This window comes from Adiantum capillus-veneris, chromosome 22 (genome assembly GCF_014529385.1).
Source record: "Adiantum capillus-veneris isolate H3 chromosome 22, ASM1452938v2, whole genome shotgun sequence".
Lineage (NCBI taxonomy): Eukaryota > Viridiplantae > Streptophyta > Polypodiopsida > Polypodiales > Pteridaceae > Adiantum > Adiantum capillus-veneris.
This window is the reverse complement of record NC_140952.1, coordinates 129,259,646-129,281,050: the sequence shown is the minus strand read 5'-3', so window position 1 is coordinate 129,281,050 and position 21,405 is coordinate 129,259,646. Positions and strand designations below refer to the sequence as shown.

Sequence of the window (21,405 nt, the reverse complement as noted above, 5' to 3'; positions counted from 1 at the left end):
CTTTACATATACAAAAAGAATAAGAAGCATGAGGGATTATCCTCACACTATGCTCCACCCACTCTACGCACCCTGCTCTTTGTCCTCACAGCATCGCATGCATGCACGCATGCATCCGCGCACGTGCATTCACACCAAATTTATTTTTCAACTAAAATCTTGCCAAAGCTTCTAAGCATTTTTCATCATCCTCGCATCCATCCATTTTGCCTACCCATTGATTTATTTTCACCATCTTCCTACCCATTGGGCGATTTTCACCATTTTTTCAACCCATTCACCCATTTCAACAAGAATTTCCCAAGGGCATGCCTATTATCTCCTCCATATCTTCTCTAGTCCTTGCTGATTTTTGTAGAGCCTATACCAAATTGTCATGACTTGCATGGATAAGCAATTGTCATTTTTCTCAAATTTTTTGGCATGGTCTTGTCCTTGTGCAAAATATGAAGGAATAGAGGGCTATTCGATAATGCTCTATTTATGTTAGGTGTCACCCTTACACAAACTATGCTTGAATGGAGGGCATTCAGATGACTCTCTTGTTAGGTATGGAGCAAACCATCCATTCAAGACAATTTTTGTTCATGGTGTCCTCTCTGCCCAAATTATGCTTGCACAAGCTGCCTTCCAATGACTATTTTGGCAAAGGATAAAACCATCCATCAAAGCTAATGTTTTTGCATGGTTTTTTCCATGTGAAAAATAAGCTTGCACGAAAGGCTATTTGCCTACTCTATTTTTGCATATGACAAAATCCATGCCCCGAGTTGAACATTAAAATAAGGTATTCTTTTACATGTGATCCTTTTCTATGGTTTAGCTACTCACTTATGTTTTGATTTTGCTTGATATTGCAAGAGGTAAAATTTAAATAGGTGGCTCTTCTTGACATTAGTCAAGAAGAGCCACCTAATGAGGACAAAGAAAACAAAGCATTTTGAACTCTATTGATGGAGCCCATGGAATTTCAAGGTTGTTAGGGTCCTTTGCTCCTATTTTAATCGAGATAATCCTTGGCTTGATATGCTTTAATTTTTTTATAAATAGTGTTGCCTCAAGGCTTTGCACAAACAATTGAGCATTATCCACCTATTTCAAAGCTCATGGACTCAATAGAGTTCCTAAAGGTACAATTTTGTGATGTTTTGGAGTGAATGGTTTGCAGAAATGTTTCTTCATTTTTCACCTATTTGTATAGCCCCCCCTCGCGGCATGAATCCTTCTCTTTGCACATGGAGAGTTCTAGGTAATGCTAAAATCAATAATTGAATACATCTACTACAACCCAAACAAGGAGATCAAGGTAACTTAAAGGGCTAGTTGAAAGCAAATGTATATATGTATATACTTTCTGTAAGCTAACACAATACTAGTTATATTCTTGACTAGATTAATAAGGATTGCTACCTTGAAAACTATGTTTGGTAGGTTAGGGCAAAGATTATCAGGTATATGCTTAGTATACAAAAGCCACTAGAGGCAAGAATATCAAAGCCAAAATTTGAAAAAAGAACCCCAAAGAAAAATCTAGTCAAGAATGAGGGCACCAAGTTAAACCCTCCAAAACAGGCAAAGTCAAGGCAAGCACCAAAGGGAGAGGCAAAAGAGAAAATCAAGGCAAGGAACAAGGAGGAGCCAATGGCCCCAATAAAGAGTCCAAGAACACAAAAATAGGCTAAAAAGAAAGAGAAGGCTAGGGAGACAAGAGGGGCAAGAAGAAGAAGAAGAAGAAGCAATCCACCCCAAGGCAGCGTCCAAGGAGGTCACACGCAACACACAATTACCAAGGGAGACCCTAGGAATCCTGGTAAAACTTAGGTAGATATACCAAGGAAAATCCTTAAATATTTTGTAAAGAATTCTCTTTTGTAAAAAAGCATATTATATAGCTATACCTGTTTTAAAGTTAGATACTTTTATTTTACAAACGAAGAAAATAGGAGTACAAATTAATTAAGAGAGGGCTTCCACTACAATATTAGTACAAGTGTTATAATTTTCATTTACTCCAACTTCCATATAATATTGTCTTTTAGTTTCATAAACAACTTTGTGTGTTTTGTTCAATTGTGTTAAAAGAAACATATCAATCCCTAAAGCAGAATTCATGCCATCTTCTAACCATATACCTAAAAGGTTTAAATATTTTGCCAACTATGGTGGGAGATGCTTTATGTGAGATGAATTTATAAAAACTAGCTTTAACTCTAGCTCTTTATTGTTTTCCCCCTCCTCTTCTCTAGTCTTCTCCTAACGACTTTGCCTTCTTTTTTCTTCTACCTCTTGCTCCCGAAACATGAGGAAGAGGAGCCATCCTCTTTGGCCGTATATCTATCTCTATTGCTCATCCTCACGTTTGAGTGAGTACTATGTCGAGCTGATTAAAGTTTCATATAGCAACAAAATTTTTTTTTAGCAGTACAAAAATCAAGCACATAAACTGCTCTTCAAATATTCTTGTGGTGAACAATATGATCTAATGTGATTGACGTGTGCTAACAAATAAGTAGATGCAAGTCGAGAATTCATTCATTTCATACAGTCTCTACTTCTACAGAAACCCATTTTAAACCATGCAAACTTTATTTTAAATATAGCTTACTTTTTACTCAAGGTGAAATGTACCTCCTCTTTTGAGCTTGTTGTTCAAATTAGCTAATAAAAGTAAATACGTGCACAAGAGAGAAGCTTACTCGTACCATAGGGGCTGATTAGACCCAATATGTGCGCATCATCTTTTTGTCACCGAGCTTTGTTCGTGTGCTCTGTGCTTTACTATTTTGTGTATGTATATCACCGGGTACAACAAGAGCAGACACCAACGACCACTTCTAATTGTGAGACTAAGTACAAAGAAACTTTCACAACTTTAGTTGGGTGCATGTGGCTTAAACGCCTTGTGACTAACTCGGGTATTGAACAAAAGTCCACCATATCATTATATCATTATGTAGAGACTATCCACAAGAGAGGCTAGCTTGGCTTATGTGTCTATACAAGACACAAGACAACTCTCCAAGCCTTTTCACAAAGGCTATGCCTTGTGAGAAGTTCGAAGCTTTGCACCCTAATTCCCTTTGTAGATGGATCACATTAATATATGCTTCATGATACATAAGTACTAGCTCATGTTCATCACATCACTCTAGGAGAGATTTGTTACCTTATTAAAATAGTGATGTGCATATTAGGGCACTTTCTTTCTCGCTACGAGGTTTTTTTCACCAGTTACACCTATGCACAAATCATGCACAATGGGAATACGTTGATGAACATGGGACAGGTAGATTGTTGAATGTTGGGACATACTTGGGTGTCATGGGAGCCTTTTTTCACTACAGGCTTCAAAGCCATAGCAAGCGGGCCTCTAGAGCAAAATTTGGGACAATATATAAGCACTTTCTTGATTGTTCGCAAAAGTATTTTATGACTGATTTCTTCGATGGATCTGACCCTACAACTGGCTTTTCTTATCATTTTCAAATATTTGACTCTCACGATACCTCTTTGTGGAATTAAACCACTAGCATTCCAAACTTTTAACATCCCAATGTGTTGTTCAAAACATATTTATGCAAGTACACCTCCCGATAGCCACCTAATAGACATTGATCTGGCAATCTCCCAAAAGAACCAAGCAACACACACACATATGTGCATTGGATTCCTCTCAACACACATGAACTTTCAAAAAGCTACATCAACAAAAGAATTAAGATATGAGAAACATGCCCCCCCCTCCCCCCCCTCTCTGTGCACAAGGTGCACGTCATACCATAACCTACTCACATCTACTGGCAGCCTTTGCTTAAGAGTCAATGTGCTTGAATCTTAAGCATGCAAGAAGTGACCAGTCAGTCCTAAATGAATACTTCGTCGACGCATTCCTAAATGAAGCCGAGCACATGATACTTAGTCAAAACCCCAGACTTTCGCATCATATTCTGTCTTTATGGTGTCCCTCAGATTTATTCACCCTTACATCCTGATCAATAGAGCATATGCATTGCGTTCTTTAAACATCTATGCATTGACCCCATCAAGGCTTTCAGTGGGAGTAAAATTTGTCTTCTCTAGTTGTTCTTGCTGTAAGTCTCGTAGCCTCCTGTTGGCTCTTTCACCCAAATACCCATCTGGAGGAGGGGACAAACATCCATCTCTGTAATTATGCCACCGTTGATACTGTTGAGGACTGCTGAAGAAGGGCCTCTTGCGAGGCGCAACGGTGCACAATTTTGAACAGCAGCCCATCACTTCTTGAACACATCGGTCACAGCATCTGTAATGAAGGAAACAAGCACTCATTGTCTGGTTTCTTCAAATCTCTTCAACAACCAAAAGAACTTTATCATTGCATTTGAAGAGAATTACAAGAATAACCGATTGCAGTCCAAGTTTGCACAATTGCGATGCCTCATCTGTGACAAAGACCCCTGACACAAGTTGCATCTGCAGAACTCTAGCTGCTCTGGCAATTCTGCCTCCGCTAAATTAGTCATGCTCTGCATTCCATCCTCCAGTATGTCCAAGCTCTGCTTGTAAGCAGCAGGTGGTACTGACAGGCGAGAGTCGAAAACGAACAGATTTCCCAGCCAATTCTCACCACTCTCTTCAATCAGATACCGAGCAACCCCACCTTGAAGGCTGTAAAGGTTCTTGAAGCCTTTCTGTCTGAAGGTTGAAAGGCATTACACAAAACTTTCTGACAACAACAATTGATGCTAAAAGCGTCTAAGCAACAGAAATCAACTGAAAGCAGCTTCTAACTTTTGTGTACCTTAATATGGCAGAATAGATATCACAGCGTATGCCACCAGTACAGTACATCAAAACATCAGTGTTCTCCTTATCAACATTGGCCAGAGGATCACTTTCCTTGTCCTGAAAAGCAGCATACAAAACTAATTGCAGTGGTTTTCTGAAAGGGCCTATTTTTTTGCCCACATGTGGGCAACCATACTCCAGTAGTACTCTAACCTTAAACATAATGCATCCGACATACACTACCTACCATGGGAGATCCAGAAATCCCCCCCAAAACACCAGTTGTGTGTTGTCATTGTACAAATCACTATTAGCAAAAAGTAACTGACCAACACTAGTCCTTGCCCATTTTATTGTTAAAATCAAACTTTATTCATCAACAAAAAAGCTCAATAAGAAACAGTGAAATTTATGTAACCCTTTGAATAAACTCATGCCAAACTAATCTGGTAGACTGCATACAATCTCAAGGAAGCTTACTTAAAATGTGAGGTTTGCTTTTTGAATCAGTTTGTAGGCTCAACCTCAGTGTATTGTAGTCCAAACTCAGTACTTTTGAAACAATCTACTGGAGGCCGCTGTGCACCCTTGAAATGTCCAATATCCCATTCATAACCTTAAACAAAGAAAATATACTCATAAGAATGATACACTGCAGCGAAGTTGCTCTTGGGAAAATAAATTTTGACAATGAAATCATCAATCAAAGTAACCACCACTAATATACCATTTCTGACATCTAAAACCAGGACTGTCCTCTTCATTGTCTGACAAGCAGAATCAGCGGAGTCCTCCACACAAATTGCATTTTGTGTAATTTTGTCTTTCCATTGCCCAGGAGACAAAGGAATGGCTCTTGAACAGGGATCTGTGATGGGAAGGCTTGCAGTGCCACCTTCTACCTTCAAGACAAAAGACCACTCACATTCAGAAACATTCTCTGACCTTGTAGACATCAGACCAGCAACTCCAATCCCTGACCTGTACAAGAGAAGGCTTGTATCTAAGCTTTAGCCGTGGAAACGCATGCCCATCAAAAGATGGTGAAACTTGCACATATAAAGATGCATATCTGGGATCTTCTCGGACCCAGTTAGCATATGCTATCACATCTTCACGAGGCCCACTGTACTGCAAATATATCCCAAATTGCACCATGCTAAGAATTTTCAAGGCTAAAAAGAGTGATACTTTGCTGAGGGAGAACTATTCTGCTGAAAGAACTCAATTGAGACATAAATAGAAACCTGAGCATTAATGCCTTGAGAGCTGATCAGAATGCGCCCCTGTATATCTTTGTTCTGAAAGATAAATGCCACCCATTATAACAAGGTGAAAAATCCCCTATGGCCTACATAAGGCTATTGAAAAGAATTTCATAATAAGAGACTTCTTTGTGAGAGATAAAATAGAAAGTGACACTAGTATTTTAAAACATGTGGCATCACAATAAAGTATTCTGTTTTTTGAAAAAAGTGTAACAATGAACTATTTAGATTACAATATATTCCAAAAGCATACAAAATAATGATTGAAAAAACACTTGGAAGCATTGTAAGAAATTGAAAAAAAAACAAAGTGAGAGAGGATGAAAAAAGTTGTGTTTGACACAAAACTCAATGCCCCTCTTTAAAGAGAGAGGTACACAAATGTCAACACCCTCTCACAAGGGCCGAAAAGAAATAATAAAAAAAGGTTTATTATCATTAGCTTGCCATGTGGCACTAATCCGCAAGCATTATCCAATGGTCCAAAGATGCACCCAAAATCCAACCCTTTACTAAGGACGACTATGTAGTCCAAAAGCTAACCGCATATCCAATTAACCAATTCAAATATATTTGCAAGCCCAACTAGTTGCTTGACAGTACAGAAGCTGCAAGTAGTCCCCCTTCCCTACTAATTTCCTTCATCTAGGCTTTCAGTTGGTGGTACATAGAGGATAATATCAATTGTAGGGATCAAGCTGACTCAAAGGAAAAAGACACAGCACTCCTTGCCCAGGGCCCCTCTCCATTGTGATACCACCTATAATGATTGAAAGTGTTCACTGAATTCCTTTCAGTTGATATAAGAAAAGAGAGGATTAATAACTGCACAAATTGAAGGAACAATTCTCAGCGACCTAGCCTTTTGAATTTATGGTGTCTTGCTCATTTTCTTTTCATATGACCTTGTTTTTCTCTTGCACACTGAGCTCTGTCTGCCACAAGGGCATGCTACACCTACTTCCAAAGCCAAACAGTGTCTATAGGGCCTGGAGATTTTGGAAAGGCATAAGTGTGAATCTTTTTTACTATTCCGAGCCCATTAGATTACATTTTGTCATTCTGGAACCTCTTTTCCTAAATGTTTTACGAAGTGTTCGGCAATTCGTGCCAATAATCGAGCGAGCCATTCGGAGATATTCACTGATTGCACACTTGGTACTCACGGTGGGGAGATTAAAGAACTCAAGGTTGGGGGCTGATCTTGTTGTCCTATATAAAAAGCCCCTTGGCATCTGCATTTTCAGTGCATTGTTATCGCGTCGTCGTCGTCACCGTCCTTGCCGACATAGAGTCAGAATTCAGTAGATTGAAGATTTGCAGATTTCAACCCCTAGCGTTTTCAGATTTCAGCCCGTCTCGTCGACGTCCTCATCGTCGTCGGCAAGTCCATTGAATTTGACAACATTTTGGTGTCGTATTCTCTTCTCTATCTCTCAGTCTCAGCACTTTCATTCACAGTATCATTCACAGTATCCTTTAGTGAGAGAGTGTAAATGATCACAAACAAAGTGAATGATACTGTGAATGAAAGTGCTGAGACTGAGAGATAGAGAACAGAATACGACACCGTAAGTAAAAGGAAACCCTTGAGCACAGTTCAGAGCACTCATCTTGAGCAAAGTTCAACATTCAATTCCGCTACACCTTACATTGGTATCAGAGCTTTGGCAAGTGTTTCTGTATCACTCAAGGAAAGAACCACATATTTTTTTTGCTTGTTGCGGTCGCGCGTAACCCAAGTCCACTTGGGCGTGTCGATTCCTAATCGTGGTTTTGAAGAGTGACAGGAAACCCAAGAAAGAAGGTTCCTCTTTTCACTCATTGGGAGCAAACGTGCACTTAGCGGCCGGCCAATCAACGTGAGGTGTGAAAAAGCAACCTTGGTGTGAGCCCAAGGCCACGAAGGGGTGCGCCCGCAGGAAAGAGTAGAGCTCGAGTAAGAGAAGATGCTTCTCTAACACACATTGCAAGCTAAAGAAGAACCTCAAGAACCTCAAGAACTCAGGGACTCAAGAACCCAAGACCCTCACGAACCCAAGTTCCTCGTGAACTTAAGAACCCAAGATCTCAGTGTATGGTCATCACCCGAAGCGGAATGGACACTTCGCATGGAGGTGACGAGCATGGAAGTGGCAAGAAGAATTTTCCCCACCAGTAGGTTTTTCCGACCCTCCCCCTTCCCCATCTACGCCAAGGATTGCACCAAATCCTATGAAGGCTTTGGTCAAGACGACGATGGACATGATGTTACAACAAGAAGCGCAATGCGCCACCTTGGAGCGTGAGCGCGAAGAAAGAAAGGCAGAATTAGATTGCAAGCGCAAAGAAAGAAAGGTAGAATTGGAACACGAGCGCGAAGAAAGACGGTTAGCCTTGGAGCGTGAGCACGAGCAAGCGCGCTTGGCAGCCGGAGACAGAAGGGTAGCCTTGGAGCGTGAGCAAGCCCGCTTGGCGGTCGAAGATAGACGAGCGGCCTTGGAGTTAGAGCATGAGGCGCAGAGAGACCAACGCATGCAAGAGTTGGTCATACAGATACTCACCTCGAAACCCGAGCCAATCAAAGATGTTGGTGGTTCATCAAGTGGCGCAAGCCAAGATTTGGACTCCAACAACCCCGTCACAGAGAAGTTGACAATCAATAAGGATGACGGTAAGATGGATGCTAATGCTATTCATTCTTGGTTGGATCAATTTAATGCTTATTTTGCGACAACTAAGAAGACAGGGAATAGCAAAGTTTTGACAGCAACCATGTATCTTGCCGGTGATGCCATTAACTGGTATCAAGCGTGGCAAGAGGAGCAATTGGCCGCGCACCTAGAGGAAGCCGAGGAAGACGTGCCCCTTTCTTTCAGTTGGGCCGACTTCCAAGACAATATACCTAGATGAATCCAGGATAAGCCCAGATTCACCCTTAAAGGAAAGTGCAAGGTATAGACTCATGGTAGTCATCCAGAAGACAATATGACCATCAACTCCATCATGCAAGACAAGCTCAAGACGCGGTTCTTGCCACATTAGTACCTAGCACGGTTAAAAGAAGATTGGTGCAATCTCAAGCAAAATGGTTCCCCAGTCATGTCGTTTTCTAACCGTGTTTTGCAGCACCCAACTACGCAAATCAGAAGCGAAGCGCAAAGAGGCTTTTATTTTCGGGTTGGACGACTATATCAGATTTGATGTCGGAGTCCTTGACCCCGTAGGTCTCAACAAGGCGGTAGTGATCGCTCTCGCACAAGAGATCAAGCACAATAAGGGAAAAGGAGAACAAGACTTCTAAAAGTACCTCTCAGATTTCTCAGAACCATCAGAACGATAAGACCGGTAAGAATGGTAGAATGGTAACTCTTCTAACCAATCTTCCTCTAGTCTCTCAGAAAAGAACTCACACAATGAATCTAAGGGTAAAGCTAACACAATTGCTAAACCTAAGCTCGCTCCAGATGAAAAAGCAGCACAAGGAATTTTAGGAGGATACATCACAAGTCATTTATTCTAAGGAAGGTCGATGTTATCATTGTCACATCAAGGGTCATATAAAACATGTCCTAAGATTGAATCTAACGAATCTAAAGACCCACAGAACCCACATCCTCTGTCAATGCCATAAATGAGCACACTAGTGTGTCCCAAGTTTCTCATGATCCTCCATTGATGAGTCTCTCGTTAAGTGTTATGGTCAAGTGAAGGGTCAGCGTTTTGTCATATTTAGTTTGATCCAGGCAGTATGCATGATGTGATTAGTGCATTCCATGTGAGTCTCTTTAAGGGTGATGTGCCTGATGATAGGGAGCCTGATGAGCAACCCGAAATGGACGAAAACGAGGAGATCCTTGTTCCTGAACAGATTTTGGCACATAAGGGTACAAAGAATAAAGGTAAAGTCCGAAGGCGGTTCTTGGTTAAGTTCAAGAACTATCCTGCATTGGATGCGAAGTGGATGGAGGAGGAGGACCTAACAGATACTCCTCAGCTTGTGAAACTTTATCTCGATGCTTTTGGTTTAGCATAGTCTACTCCAAACGGAACCCAGAATTCAGCTTGGCCGGAGATCCGGTGCAATGGGATGCACAAGAGGTGAGTCACTCTGCTCCTTTGTCAACAGATGCCTTGATTTAGATACTAGAGTCACTGATGTCTCTTTGAGCTTCGGGGATACTGAAAGCTGACAATATTCTGCTGTATGACTTATGAAATGGAATTCCTGATTATGATACTGATTTGTTCTTGACTTCTTTTAAGTGCACGAACTCATAGACGAAATGACTGCATCATTTTGGTTTGATTGATCTCGAATAGACATGGTTGCAATAGGGGTTAGTCAATCGGACATCGATGAGGTCCTGATTAGACCTAGATGCGATTGCTAGCTACATTGCCGCTAAATCATGGTCTAAGATCCGAATGATTGTTGAATGTCATGTGGTGTCCTGTGGTGTCTAGTGATGTCCTGTGATGTCATGTGGTGTGACTGTTGATTGGTACATGTGCTAGATGTGTGTTCCTAGTACATAGGTACTAACAGTCAGTGTCTGCTAAGACGGTTTATGGCCTCTGTCTGTTTTGCAAGCGTAATTGAGGGCGATTACAATGCTTTCAAGAGGGGGTATGTCACAAAGTGATGACGTGGCTACCAAGAGCAGAAACCCTAAAACCTACAAACCCTAATTTTTGCCAAAAACCCTAATCTGCAAAAACCCTAATTTTTGGAAACCCTAACCCTAACTGCTGGCTGAAACCCTAAAATCGGCGGCAAAAATGCCACGTGGCAACAATACGGATTTTCGGATTTTCCGGCGTGATTCACGGTGCTTTTTGGACTGCGGAAATTACGCCAGGCAGCTTTTTGGGCATTGCTTTTCTTCATGCAAATTGCCAAGGAGAGGGAGAGAAGATGATTTGCTTTATTTGACTCTCTTGACTCTCTTTAAAAATCTACTGCCCGTTCCGCCCTTTCCTGCAGGTTGTTCCCCTGTCACGTTCCGCTTCCGGAACATTCCGCCATTCCCGTCCCCGTTTCAATAAATCAAACCGGCTAGAACTCCGTTTCGATACAACAAGGGGCCATTCCGCCTGTTCCCTGTTACTATGACGCTAGGACACTCTAAGTGAGAAATGAATAGCAACACATGTGCGAAACTGTAACAATAGAACTTGAAATAGAGAGAAAGAAGACGAGATTTGTAATCTGCAGCAGAAGTGATTGATGGTAAATGCTTGGGATGTGAGAGCTCAGTCCATGCTCAAGGTTCCTTTTGATTGAATGAGTTTTACTTCATGAGAGATGTGCAAAGACTAGAAAGAGAAGAGAGAATGATATTATGAGTGAAAGTTTTGTGTGAGAGAGAGAGAGAGGGGGGGGGGAGAGAAGGGAGACACGAGATGGCGTCCCAAACCCCCTCCAAGGGCCCCCCTCTCTATCGCTAGAGAGATATTTGCTTCCATATGGGATGGCTACTTGATGCGGAATGTTGTTCGTTACACGGCCTTTGAGGAAAAAGTTTTTGACAGAGTGCCATTGTCCACTTTTTACATGTCACCACGGCATTGACCTTGAAGGATGTGGAGCATTACTTCTATTGGCCGAGGCTCAAAAAGGATGTGGATGACTTTGTTCGCAGTTGTTTAGCATGCCAAAAGGTCAAGTTTGACACGCATAAGCCACAGGGACTTCTACAGCCTTTACCCATTCCCACCCGTCCCTGGGAAAGCATTGTTATAGATTTCATCTTTGATCTCCCCAACACTCAAAAGTGGGCACAATGGCATTGAGACAATCATTAACAGATTTAGCAAGCAAGCTCGCTTTATCTCAGTCAAGAAAACAGTCAAGCCTGAACATTTAGCGAGATTGTTCATTGCTCAAATTTTTCGGTTACATGGCATGCCCGAGACCATAGTCATGGACAGAGATCCTTGATTCACGAGTTTGTTTTGGAGGGCAATTTGGGAGAACATTGGCACACGGTTGCAGTTCTCATCATCATTCCACCCGCCGGCAGATGGGCAATCTAAGAGAGCCAATTCAGTGGTTTTGGATTTATTGAAGTCTTACATCTCCGATCAGAAGACTCAATGGTAAAAAATATTTGCCTTTGGTGGAATTTGCCTACAATAACACGGTTTACTCTTTGACAGGGAAGGCGTCATTTGAGGTAATGGAAGGTGCTTAGAAGGTCCCTCCATTTCTAAGCACCAAGGACAAGATTTTTGAAGCAGATCAGTACACGAGGGATTTGGACACTGCTTTTGCCAAGGTTCGCGAGGCTCTAGAGAAGTCTCAAGCACGGCACAAGAAAGCACCAAATAGACAAAGACGCGACTTGAAGATGAAGGAAGATGATTGGGTGCTCTTACGTTTTGAGAAGACACGCCTAAGGAAACGAAAGGGAAACCCTTTCCAGATTCAAGAAAAGATAAATGATGTATCCTTCAGACTCAAGTTGCCAGACACTTGGAAGATTCACAATGCTTTTCATGTGAGTCTTGAAACCCTTTAAGGGTGAGGTGCTAGTTGAGGAGATACTCGTTCCCCAAAAGGAAAGTGAAAGGTAAACAATTCGGCGGTTCTTAGTGAAATTTAAGAACTATCCAGCATTGGATGCGAAGTGGATCAAAGTGGTTCCAAACGTACTGTAAGTGGTGGATTTGTACGTACTACATGTTGTTCCGTAACAAAAATATTTTTATGTGCGTAAACATACGTACTCTTGTAAAAAAAACCTCAATTTACTAAACTTTCTAGGACATTTCCAATTAAAAACAAGATTACACGCATTAGCTTTTAGACATTTAAAGACATCTCTATTTGTGTGCCCAAAAGTGCGCAAAATGGCTTGGAGAACCTCGCGAAATCACTTGATGGCCTTTACTCCCAAAAAAAAAAAAAAACTTGTACGGATCGATCTATACGGTACGGATCGTACAATACGGCCGTGCGGTATGGAACGGATCCATACGTGCGTACGGAAACAACCTTGACTTAGTGGATGAAGGAGGAGGACCATGAAGATACTCCTCACATTTTGGAACTTTACCTTGAGGCTTTCGGATTAGCTGCGTCAATTCCGAAAGATCCCGCAGATCAGCAAGGTCGAATCTTAGTGCAGACGGGACTACACAAGAGGGGAGTCACTCCGCTTCTGGATGACAAATTACCTGGATGAAATATAGTCACTGATTTCCCTTGGATTTCAGGGATACTGTTGTGCTGACAGTATTCTGCTGTATGACTTTATGAATAAGGAATCTGAAAATGGGAATTCCCGAACTTGAATCCGATTGATGTGTACCCTCTCATGTGATTTTGTTTGAGTGCAATATTGAAAGATGAAATGACTACAGCATCTTGGTCTTGAGAATCTATAGACATGATTGCACTAAGAATTAGCTAATCCGACATCAGTGAGGTCCGAGATGAATCTGGTGATACCAATGTCAGGTGCAACACACAAAACTCTAATACCAATGTAAGGTGCAACGGAAGTGAATGTTGAAAGTGATCAGGATGAGTGTTTTTTCTACTTACGAAAGGGAGAGCCTTCTGTTCTTCTTAGAGAGAGTGCAAGTGCAATGGCCACAAACAAAGTGAATGCTACAATGAATGAAAGTGTTGAGAATGAGGAGAGAGAGAGAGAGAGAGAGAGAGAGAGAGAGAGAGAGAGAAAAGAATACAACACCCAACCCCCCTCTCTATTGCTAGAGAGGTATTTGCTTTAGATTGCACAAATTTAAAACAATTATCTAGATGCAATGGACTTGCCGACAATGTCGACGACGATGATGGCGTTTACAAGGACGGGCTGAAAAATGAAAACGCTAGGGCTGAACTGCTGAAATCTGAAAACGCTGATCTAGTGCTGAATCCTGACACCGTGTTGAAGCAGACGGCAGTGGCGATGACTTGACGACTATGCGTTGAAAACACTAATGCTGAAAACTGAAAACTGCAGGCTGAATCTGAAAACGCTAGCTGATCTGACAGATACGGAGAGGATCTGCTACGGGATGTGAGATCTGCGAGGCTAAGTGGTTAAGCTGCAAAGGGCTAAGGCTGAAGACTGAAAATGCTAACCTGATGGGTGGATCTGACTTGCCAAAAACTGGAAACGCCAGGCTGAACTGAAAATGTTGACTGATTCTGGAAAATGCTGGCTAATCTGGGTGATGCCAAACGCTAGGAGATCTGCTGAGAGAGAGACTCTGCAAGTTGGAGAACTTCTGTTGCTGCCTCTTCTGCTGGAAAAGGGTGCCCCCTCTTCTCCCTTTATAGGAGTCCCAAGCTAGGTCGAGCAGGCTTCCCTACAGCCCCACGACCTTGAAAAATGCCATTTATTATATATATATATATATTTTTTTTTTTAAATTTATTTATTTATTTATTTATTTATTTATTTTATTTTATTTTATTTTAAATGCCATAAGTTCGTTGACTTGGAAAATGCAAATGCTGGATACTAATGGTTGTGCAATCGGAGGGTATGCAACTACTCTAAGTGCATGAACATGCACGGCCTGCGCACAAGCTCACAAAGGTGCCAGAACACTTCCTAAGTTGTCCTAAACCCTAGAATTGGTGTAGCATGTCGACATGCACATAGGGTTAGATGTGTACGTGACACTATAAGCTGTCCCAACTTATGGGCACCTATCGACGGGGACAACTAGGAAAATTAAAAAGAACTGGCGGACTAGCTGGCTGTACAGAAATTCGCAGATCACGCGCTGGCTGTGCTGACGTGGCAGATCGTGTGGAAATCCATAATTTTCGCAGGCAGTGTTGACACTGGCAGCTAAAAAACATGGAAAATGGTGTGCATTGACCGTGAGTTAGGCATCCGCAAATTCATGAACACATTTTTTTACCTTTTTCATGACTAAAAATGGCCTATGCTTCCTAAAAAATGTGGATAAAATGCAGATGAAAAATGTGACGAAGTGTCAAACTTTTCAACAAGTGCTTGTGAAAAAAGTAATCTAAACTTGACCTTTCTACCTAAAACTATCGACTGTGGCAAACCACAAAGGAAATAGTAAATACCAATGCTTGATGGAAAATCGTTGGTTTCAATCAATCTCTCTCTCTCTCTCTCTCTCTCTCTCTCTCTCTCTCTCTCTCTCTCTCTCTCTCTCTCTCTCTCTCTCTCTCTCTCTCTCGTATTCTCCCCATTGCTCTACGCTTCCGTATCGTCAAATTTGACAAATGTTGCATCAGAAACTAAACAGGCGTCTTGGAGCCGTTGTTATAACTGTGGAACGTCATTTGTCTCTAAAGACAAAGGCAAGAACTCACAACAAAACAAAGGCATAGGCAACCTTGATAAGGACAGCAATGACAATGATTCTACCAAGGGCTCAATCGAATCTGCAAGTGTGGTGCAAACTACACTGGCAATAGCTCCAATTTTCTAGTTCATTGGTAAATACCGCGATATACTTCAGCCAGTGAGAGGCATGTGAGCAATAGAGAGGGGCAAGCGCAGCTCCCCATATTTGATTGGACCCGCGTGTTGGAGTTCAAATCATCACAGTTTAGACCCTTGTGTCAGAGTTCAAAGCACATAAGGGACCAACATGACGTATACAAGTATCAAAACACTGTGGATGTTGTGCACACAATCCATCGTTGTTGGCAAGATTATAGACAAGGTGTGTTCCAAAGTTCATTGTCTTTGAGAATTTTGGACGTGATGTGTTCACACGTCAAAAATGGGAATTCTAGGATGTAGTGTGGTCTACAATTCAATTTTCTACGAGGCAATTGGTGCTCAAGGTGAAATTTTAGGGTGGCAAGTTGTTGGTCAAGTGTCTCGAATAGAAGGTCGTGCCACAAACTGCTGACGCATCAAGCCACTGAAGACCCAGAGAGTTAGGACTCCCTGAGCCTAACCCTAGCCAATCCATGACTCACGGCCGAGGGGCCTAAACCCTAACAGAAGCAGAAGAAGCAAAAAGACTTACCAACTTCCAAAGTCTTGCCAATAAGACCCAAAAATAACAAGAGGGTTAGGATTTAATCCTAACTTATGGGCATTGGGACCCTATCCGATGGGGCCCAAATAAATAAGATAAAGCAAAACTCACTCACACACAGAAAATCGCATAAAGTCTGATAGCATGGTTGTTGTACGGACCTTCTGCAAATAACACCGTGTTTCACGCAGCTGTTGATGTGGACAACCATGGGGTGCTAGCTTTTGGAGATCAAATGCTTTTAGACTAAAAGCTCTTCATGTAACTGCTTTTGATGGCCAAGGGGCCTTTATATATGTGCCCAAGGCTCACTCTCTCACATGCTTCTGCGTAAAGATGCAGTGGTGCTACCGGCATTGTATTGAGTTGAAGCGATATAAAGAAATATCGAAAGGGGTGCCACAGTTTGGGGCCAATGCTTTTTTGGGGTGGAACTCTGCAACTCCGTGTCTCCTATGACGTGTATCTCTTTCACTTGGTTTGAAGCATCTAAAGTCTATTCAGTCTGTTCTCTTCTGTGGGCACGTTGTACCCTCCCGTTAGAGTGGTATTAGAGCTTCAGTCGTGTGCTTTTCTGAAAGCATACCGGTCCTTCCAAGAGGAGACAGAGCAAGCTTGAATATCTGTAACAACTCCTCTTTCTTGCCAACACCTCCCCCAACACAACACCAACACAACTGCAAAATCGTGCACAGCAAACAGGTGCGCTTGCGCACACACACGCACACAACCCAAGCAAAAACCCCACGCTCGGTTGTTGAATTTGAAATTACAGCTGCGCTTTCATGCACTTTAGCCATGGATCAACAATTAGGAAATCGGCAACTAGCTTGTATAGTGCAGTTTCGAGATTCAAATTTCAGAAAGTCAAAAATGTCAAAACTACCTGCATAAAAGCTAAATGTCGAGCCACTTCCCCCTGAGGATCATCGATGTTTACAAGAACATAAAAATTGACCACCAGGTAGTTTTCCCATTTCTTCTCCTGCAAAGATGAAAAATCTTCTTCATCAGACTCTGTGTCAGCATCTTCAGCGAGCAGGTTCAGTTCTTCTACTCCATCAAGATTTGTAAACAAAGAAGCTCTGGAGTCTGTGCTTTCAGCTGCAATGTAGCGCCCCTCTGAAGACGATGAAGTATAAAACGGCCGTGCCCATGAGGAGGGTGCCCACACCTCTGGTGAGCCCCTTCGACGAAACGAACTTGATGATTTATCGTTTAACAATATTGCAGAGAAGACACGCCATGTTCGTTTATGGAGAGCGCTGCACAGTCTGTCGCTAAGAAAGCAGGAGTCGCCTGCTGAGCTTCTCAGCAAAACTCTACAGCAACTCATCTCTCATCTCATATTTCGTCAAGAGCGCTCTCATGAAAGCCTCATATTTTGTCCCTTTCATCTACGTGTATATTTTTTTTCAACTAATTTTCAAGAGAGCTCTACTTTTGGCATGCATGTCGAGCAAAGCATAGTCAAGAATGAGATCTTTCTCCAACAGCCCCTTAGCTAGCAATTTCATCAAGAATTCTCTCACCCATGTCAATGTCTTGCATGAGGGCCTTCCCTTCGCATCTGGTGACATAGATGAACAACATCGTCCAGCTTCCTTGCCACAACCATGTTAGGCATATCCTACAATCAACGCGTTCCAGGAGCCGACACTTTTGGACACAATGCTCAACAGAAAGTTATGGTGCTTTCATAAGGGCACCACATATGGCATACATATCGATTGAAGCATTGCCAACACGACATCTTTCTCCAATAGCAATGTGAATTCTTTCAGCCATGTCAACATCTTAGGAAAGGTGAGGCTTTCAAGGTGCTTGCATGTATAGAGAGATCTTTGCTTCACATCTGGCTAAAAGAACCCAGAGCTTCGTTGCCACAGCCATGTTGGGCATATCCCACAATCAATGTGCTCCACTAGACATTAACTTATGTGCTTCACATCTGGCTAAAATAGCTTAAAGCTTCCTTGTCATAGCCATGTTGGGCATAACTTGCAATCAACGCATTCCCAGTGATGACATTTCAAGGAGGATACCCATCAAGAACTTTTTGTCCTTTTACGACAGCACCACATTTGGCAACATATTGACCAAAGCACTGTAATGAGTTTTTTTTTTTACTAGTAGACCCACTACAACTGGTGGAGAGAGGCAAACACTTTCGATATGGTGAGCATAGCACTTTGCTTCCTTGCCACAACCATATCCTACAAATGACAACATCTGGGAAAGGAAGTGCATCTTGAGCTTCCTTGCAACACAATCATGTCACACATATTTTGCAGTCAACTTGTTCTTGCATATGAAGGCATCCAACAGAGGATGCCCATCAAGTAATTCTCATGCTTTTGAGACGGCACCCCACATTTGGCATACATATTAACCAAAGCGTTGCAACGCACGACGTTTTTCACCAACAGTCCCACTACGACTGGTGGAGAGAGGTGAGCATAGCACTTTGCTTCCTTCCCTTAGACATGTTGGGCATATGCTACAAATGAAAACATCTGAGAAAGGTAGCGCATCCAGAGCTTCCTTGCTACACAATTAGGTCAAACATATTTTTCAATCAGCTCGTTCTTGCATGTGATGGCATTTCGGAGAGGATGCCCATTAAGTAGTGTTGATGCTTTCGAGACCGCACCACACATTTGGCATACATATCAACCAAAGCACCACCAAGCACGACATCTTGCTCCAATAGCCCCTGTCCAACAACCACCCATGGCAATGGCTTGTGTAAGGCCAAAGGCCTTCAAGGTGCAAGCATAGGTGGTTGCAAGATCCCTTCCCTTAGCATTCAATGATAACAATAGAGGGTTGCCTTCCAATTGAAGAGCTACGTGGAGATGCGTGTTAATTTTTTTTACCTGAGAGTGTGTTTGGGATACCAATCGTCGTGTTTCGTACCTCACAAAGAACCACAAGAAGGGTTACAGTTTTGTCAAGCTCAATGTTCGTAATCATACAAGACATCAATATATATTAATTATTTGTTGTTCCATTTTTATGTTTCAAAAAAAAAAAACATGCAAGTTTCCTTGCATGGGAGAGTTGCACAGTCCTCCCCAAATTATCATAATACGTAGAAACATGCCATCCCCACGCAACCATGAAATTTTCAATGCGTTCATTAATTGTGTTCTCAGTGTCAAAAATCAAAAAATGATAATGCTCACTGCGTGATTGAATGTCTGTCGTCGATGCACACAAGTTGCATTCAACCTTCCGTATGGCTCCCCTGCTCGAAATAAACATGATAGTGGAGGTGGAGTGGACATTGCAAAGGCTGAAGCTACATTACCAAGCTTTGGTATGGAAGAGTTGAGAGGGATCTTTACAGTGGCTGCTTTTGAGCATCATTCTTAATCCTCATGCATTCAAATTTTTGTGCCTTCTTTGACATGCCATTAGTTGCATAAGAATCACTCATTAACACATGCATGGATGACTTTGTCAACATTAACAAAAGATAGACCTTACCAACTAGATGTTCACTCTAATGTCATTTTGAGTGATCACATGAATATTAAATCCCGGACTACACTTAACCCGTTGCAAGAGACGACGTCTCAGAGAGGATGCCCATCAAAAAGTTTTGATGCTTCGTGTGAAGACACCCTATTTGGCATACATATTGATCAAACCATCGCCAAGAATGACATCATATTCCCATTAGCCCGTGACTAGCAATCACATCGTGATACCCATGTGAAAGTCTTCCATAAGGCCACAGGCCTTCAAAGTGCAAGGATAGGTGAATGCATTTGGATAAACGTTCTGTTAAAACAATTAAGAGCTTTCTTGTGAGACAGGCATATTGGGCACATCTTGCAACCAACACGTTGCAAGTGATGACATTCCGTTAAGAATGTCCATCAAGAACTTTACATGCTTTCGTGGCAGTGCCACATTTAGCATACATACCTTGTGAAGCCCTTGGTGGGACCGCCTTGGAATGAACCTCCCAACCTCCCTTTATATATCCCCTTGGGCCTCATTCCCTATCCACATTAGCAGTCGGCCCCTTGGGCCTGGTCCTTGACCACCGGAGTTTATTCCCTTGGCATGACATTACTCCCTCCTTGGAGAAGCGTTTTCATCCTTGAAAACAAGAGTGGTGATACGCTAATGTGTTCCACAGTGGCATCCTTCATGGATCCAACTGTTCATTTGATTGGAATATGGTTCTACAGGAGGTTCAACAAAAACATGGATAACATCCTTATTTTTCACATTGTTGTCCCTTTGCAACCGTCTTGGTGTAGCCAGCTCATATACAACATAGTGTGTAGAGTCCATTTAGAACTCACTTGAGTATACTAAACGAGTTATCACAACTAAGATGTACCAAAAGAGTACCTCTTTTCACTTTCCATGAAAGTAACTTGCTGACATAACTCATCAGCCAAGTTTAAGTCCTTGACTTGTTATCTTCTCGTATCAATACACAACCCCACCATAACCAGTGTTCAAGGTTGAGAACCTGAATTATACATGAAGCTCCACCTAGAGCAATAAATGCTTACTAACTGGATTGCTTGGTGCTAACGTACACACTTTGCATATCCTTTAGCACAAAATTACACTTTATAATCTGCCTAATATGTCTATCCCCTTGGACACCAACAATACTGAGGTGTATTTCCCCACCATTTACAGATAGTTCCAAAATGACTGGTAAATAGGGACCATCGTTCCTTACAACATTGTTGAGAACTTGAAAGATCCACAAGCATCCAAACCAAGCTATGACCTCTATTGGTGGCTAGTATATCCAAAAGGAATCTCGTAGAGATACTGCACATAGAGTGAAAAATGCTTTATAAGCAACTAACGTGATGAATATGCATGCCGCTCCAAATCAACCTTTGCTAAACACTAGGGCCCATAACACCTAGTGTGCGTACATTTAGCAAAAACAAATTTAAACCTGCATATCCATTATCATACTTGCCAAAACTTATGGTGAATGTGATGCTCCTAGCACACATTAAAGAGTAGTGTAAATAGTTCTGAAAAGAAACTAAATACTTTTTGCTACAATCATTTGCAAGCCTTGCTGAAACATTTGAACCATAATAGAAGGTGAAACATTAATCACTTCTAGGTACAAACAATGAAACCTTTTCATTAACAACTCATAGCCTTGCTATATGTATAAACAATCATCCGTTAATGTTGTTTAGCCGCACTTTAAACCTTAATAAGTCATTTTGCGTATCCGATAATTTTTGTCACTGAAATTGTTCCTGATATGACGTGCTAAAAATGGTCTAGAAAACGGATTTGACCAGCACACCTAGGGACATCGTCGCGACACATTATTGAAGTAGCGGTGCCAGTGTCGGTCCTAGAGATGCATCTTCTCCACATGTGGAATATG

General features: G+C 41.9%; 1 protein-coding gene across 1 annotated transcript; it reads right to left on the bottom strand.

Annotated features, from left to right (window-relative positions):
* Positions 1-3,891: 3,891 nt before the first annotated feature.
* LOC147430211 (Rhodanese/Cell cycle control phosphatase superfamily protein) lies at positions 3,892-17,382 on the bottom strand. Its single transcript, XM_086494704.1, has 8 exons — positions 16,897-17,382; positions 6,015-6,068; positions 5,749-5,898; positions 5,495-5,669; positions 5,292-5,383; positions 4,781-4,884; positions 4,375-4,674; positions 3,892-4,282 (listed from the first exon to the last, which is right to left on the bottom strand). Exons 1-8 carry the CDS (start codon positions 17,344-17,346, stop codon positions 4,027-4,029), a joined length of 1,581 nt encoding a protein of 526 aa, XP_086350830.1. The 5' UTR covers positions 17,347-17,382; the 3' UTR covers positions 3,892-4,026.
* Positions 17,383-21,405: the final 4,023 nt, after the last annotated feature.